The sequence below is a fragment of the Dipodomys spectabilis genome, unplaced genomic scaffold (assembly GCF_019054845.1).
Source record: "Dipodomys spectabilis isolate Male_0828 unplaced genomic scaffold, ASM1905484v1 ptg000266l, whole genome shotgun sequence".
Classification (NCBI taxonomy): domain Eukaryota; kingdom Metazoa; phylum Chordata; class Mammalia; order Rodentia; family Heteromyidae; genus Dipodomys; species Dipodomys spectabilis.
In genome coordinates this window covers 4,658,046-4,662,266 of record NW_024870943.1, presented here as the reverse complement: position 1 = coordinate 4,662,266, position 4,221 = coordinate 4,658,046, and the positions used below count along the sequence as shown (strand labels likewise).

The 4,221-nt window shown below is 46.2% G+C and overlaps 1 protein-coding gene across 1 annotated transcript; it reads left to right on the top strand.

The window, feature by feature from the left end:
• The first annotated feature begins 268 nt into the window (after nt 1-268).
• On the top strand, nt 269-3,983 carry LOC122125670 (vomeronasal type-1 receptor 90-like). The gene is made up of 3 exons (XM_042700210.1): nt 269-1,197; nt 2,377-2,395; nt 3,849-3,983. Exons 1-3 carry the CDS (start codon nt 269-271, stop codon nt 3,981-3,983), a joined length of 1,083 nt encoding a protein of 360 aa, XP_042556144.1.
• Nucleotides 3,984-4,221: the final 238 nt, after the last annotated feature.

Sequence of the window (4,221 nt, the reverse complement as noted above, 5' to 3'; positions counted from 1 at the left end):
TTTAAATCATTTTTTAACACTCTATCTTTGAGCATTCATTCTAAGCCTGGCTTACCTGATCAAGAAGTGGAGCACCATGAAGATTCCCGCCTGCAGGACTCACAGTGTTGTCTAGAACTTTCCCACCTTCCTGGCTGGGCAGCACTCTTGCTTTGATTCTCAGCAACACAGACATACACACAAACACACTCTCTCTCACACACACATACACACACACACACACACACACACACACACACACACACACATACACACACACACACACATCATGACAGCCACCGCAGGCGAAACAGTTTTCAGGCTCCTCTTTGTGTCTAAGGTATGTCTGGGCATCCTGGGGAACTGTGTCCTCTTCCTGCTGTATGCATACAGCTCCGTGTGCAAACCCCGACTCCGGAAGCCCATTGCCATAATTTTCATGCACCTGACCCTGGTCAATGCCTTGACCATCATTTTTGAGTCCATGCCCTTCATCGTCTCCTCGTATGGAGTCCGGTGTTTCTGGGATGATGCCATGTGTAAGGCGGTGATGTTCCTGTTCAGGGTCACGCGGGGACTGTCTGCCTGCACTACCACCTTCCTGAGTGCCTTCCAGGCCCTCACCATCAGCCGCACGCCTCCCCAGTGGTCTTGGCTGAAAAGCCAATCCTCCGCCTGCATCCTCCCCTCTCTGCTCTCCTTCTGGATCTTGAATTCTGTCATCTATTTCCACATGATCAAAACTGTGGAATCCAATTGCAATTCCACTGACATGAGCCGGGGATTTTCTCATCCCTACTGTCAAGTGAACATTGAAAGGCACACCCCATCGCCCATTATCAGCTCCATTGTTCTGCGAGATGCTCTGTCCTTGGTCCTCATGGTGGCCCCCAGCCTCTATATGGTGATACTCCTCTACCGACACCGCCGCAGAGCCCGGCACCTCCACAGTCCCAGCCTTGCCTCCCAGACAGCGCCCGAGAACACAGCCACCCACACCATCCTGCTGCTGGTCAGCTGCCTCGTGTTCTTCCAATGCTCCAACAACGTCGTGACTGTGTATTCCTTGTACACGTTGGAGAAATTGAACAAATCCAAGGGTGTGCTTGTGACATTGTCCTTCAGCTACCCCACCTTCTGCCCGTTCCTGCTCATGAAGAATAACAGAATGATTTTAAGATGGATCACTCACTCATGTTATACCAAGAGTGATCCATTGTAAGAGAAAGTGAAGACCAGACCATGGTGGTGATCCAACTCTGCTCACCTCATCCTTGCTGTTTGTTGGATGATAGAAACACCACAGAGGCCTGGAGCCAGTGTCTCAGGCCTATCATTCTACTATTCAGGATGCTAACATCTGAGGATACAGGTTCAAAGCTAGCGCAGGCAGGAACGTCCATGAGAGTAGAATATCTAATTGACCACCAAAGGACCTAGAGTGGAGCTGTGTGGATTGAGCACTAGACAAGTTCCTCAAATTCAGATATGCTGCAATTTTAAAACATTGACGTTTTGAAGTCTTACTGAATGTGCCTTTCTGTGTGTGTGTGTGTGTGTGTGTGTGTGTGTGTGTGTGTGTAAAAGTGTGCTTCCATCAAAGTTTTTTGGAGTTTTGTTGCTTAAAATATAGTTCTTGGGATAAAGAATGTATTTTCTGGTCTGGAAAGGTGGCTCAGTGGTAGAGTGCTTGCCTTGCACGCATGAGGCCCTTAGTTCAATTGCTCAGTACAACATAAGCAGAAAAAGCCCGAAGTGGTGATATGGCTCAAGTGGTACCGTGCTCGCCTGAAGCTGAAGAGCTGAGAGACAATGCCCAGGCTCAGAGTTCAAGCCCCATTACTGACAACAAAAATAAAAGTATTTTCTGTACATTATTAAAATTAACAACTTCTTTCTATTTTTATGAAGACAGTGGCTAGATATTTCATTCTACTCTTACATTCTATTTCTACTAACAGTGCTGTTTGTTAAAAGAAATTTTATTAAATCATCCTATGAACACTTGTCAGCCAATGAAGAAGCAGGATCTAGTCAATGACAAGTCAGTAGACAGCCAATGAGGGAATAGGATACAGCCAATACAAAGCAGGATGCAGCCAGTGAGAAAGGATACAGCAAAGGACAAAGCAAGATATAGGCCATGACACCTGTATTTAGATCCTACAGCCTCCATGATACTACACTGTGACAAGCAGCATGGCACTGGGACACAATGGAGAACATCAGCGTTCAGGATTCAGGCAACAAATTGGATAGCACTGGGGAGAGACTATGGCTCTGGGTATACAGCTGTAACCATGAGACTTTCTGGAGAGTGTTCTATGAGATGGGGCCTACTTCTCTACTTTAGAGGCTGTTGCACATTGGTTAGTTCTTTTTCCTGTTTTTGCTCAGAGACCAGGACTCCAACTTGGTATGTGACACGCTTGTTCATTGGCTGATGCACTGCGAGCCTAGAATCCCACCACTGCACAATGGGCCTAATTGGAAGTGTATTTCCATTGCTATTTCCTGTTTTTAAGGCTCTATACTGGCTGGGAAAGGGGCTTAGTATTAGAATCCTTGCCTAGCATGCATGAAGCCCTGGGTTTGATTCCTCAGTACCACATACACAGAAAAGGCCAGAAGTGCACTCTGGCTCAAGTGGTAGAGCACTAGCCTTGAGCAAAAGAAGCTCAGGGACAGTACCCAGGCCCTGAGTTCAAGCCCCAGCTTAAGCTTAGAGTCTAGTTCTGGTGGACTACATGTCTGGACTTTCCCTGAGTTGCATTCTCCTTTTGCAAGGCAAGAAGAGACCCTGTGAAGCTCACAAATTCTGTTTTGGCTCTGGTTGTGATGTTAGTGTAAATGTTTTCTGTTTGCATGTATCCATGGTAACTTTCCCTGTGTGAACTCAAATGAACATGTCAGCCTGTGGGAAACTCAAGGCCCAAGTGCTGGTGAGCCTTGGGACCCCTGGTCCCCTCTGAATTTCTTCTTTTCTCTATAACTGTCCCTGTACTTTCTGGTCTCCTGTCCCACTGCTTCGGGTTGTGATTAGCAACACTCCTTGATGAATGCAATTTGAGATTTCTCTTTCCTTTCAGCTTCCTGACTCAGTTTACTCCCTAACATCAGTCACCAAGCTGATTCCATTCCAAGGAGTTAAAATGCTGTTTCACAAACAGAAAAAAAGATCACATAGCTGGAAATAAAATCACACACACAAATAACTGGATTCACTTGGCAATTTAATCAGTGCCAAAATAAACTTTTATTAAATCCAACACCTCTTCTTGAGAAAAAAAGAAAAGCCAAATATTATATATATTTATATATATTATTCATATAATGAGAACACATCCACATAAATGCTATTTATGACCATCACTATGGAGGCTGCAACTGAAAGTTTTTCCCCCGATTACGAGCATGAAATTCTGTCCCTTTTCCACTCACTTCTTCCATATAATATTAGAAATTCGAGCAATTTGTCAAAGGCAATGAATAAAAGTTATACAAACAGCCAGGCTCCTGTGACTCATGCCTGTAATCCTAGCTGCACCAGAGGCTAAGATGTGAGGATCACCATCCAAAGCCAGGCTGGGCAGAAAAGTCTGAGAGACCCTCATCCCCAATAAACTACTAAAAAAGCAGGAAGTGTCACTGTGGCTCAAGTGGTTCAGCACCACCAGCCTGGAGCACAAAAGCTCAGGGACAGCACCAGGCCTTGAGTTCCAGCCCTAGGGTACACACGCACACACACACACACACACACACACACACACACATACACACGCAGGTACTACAACAACAACAGCATGAATCACTTCATCCCTAGTGAAAAACCCAAAAGCTCACATACACCCCTTTAATGTGGCCAACAGCAGTTCTCAGGGGTGACCCATCAGCAGCGGCATCTACTATGCGTCAAGGAAATTCTCATCTTTGAAATTGAAGCAATGAATTTGGAAATCACTCTCCTGTGCCTCATCAGGACAAAAGGACAGATGGCCAGATAGCAGGATGACAGGATCCTGCTCATCTTCTCAAAGGCTGGGTTTACCTGCGGTCTATAAAAAGAGCAAAAAGTGACAAAGCTGTTCAAGCCAAATGCGCCTCCAAAGAAGGCTACCAGTGTGAGGACGCTGTGGGTGGCTTTGATCTCACGTTGCAATGGGGAGACCTGGGCGGGGCTGCACAGGCGCCGGGCTGTGTGGGGATGCGTGTAGAGGAATGTCACCATGTAGAGGCTGGCGG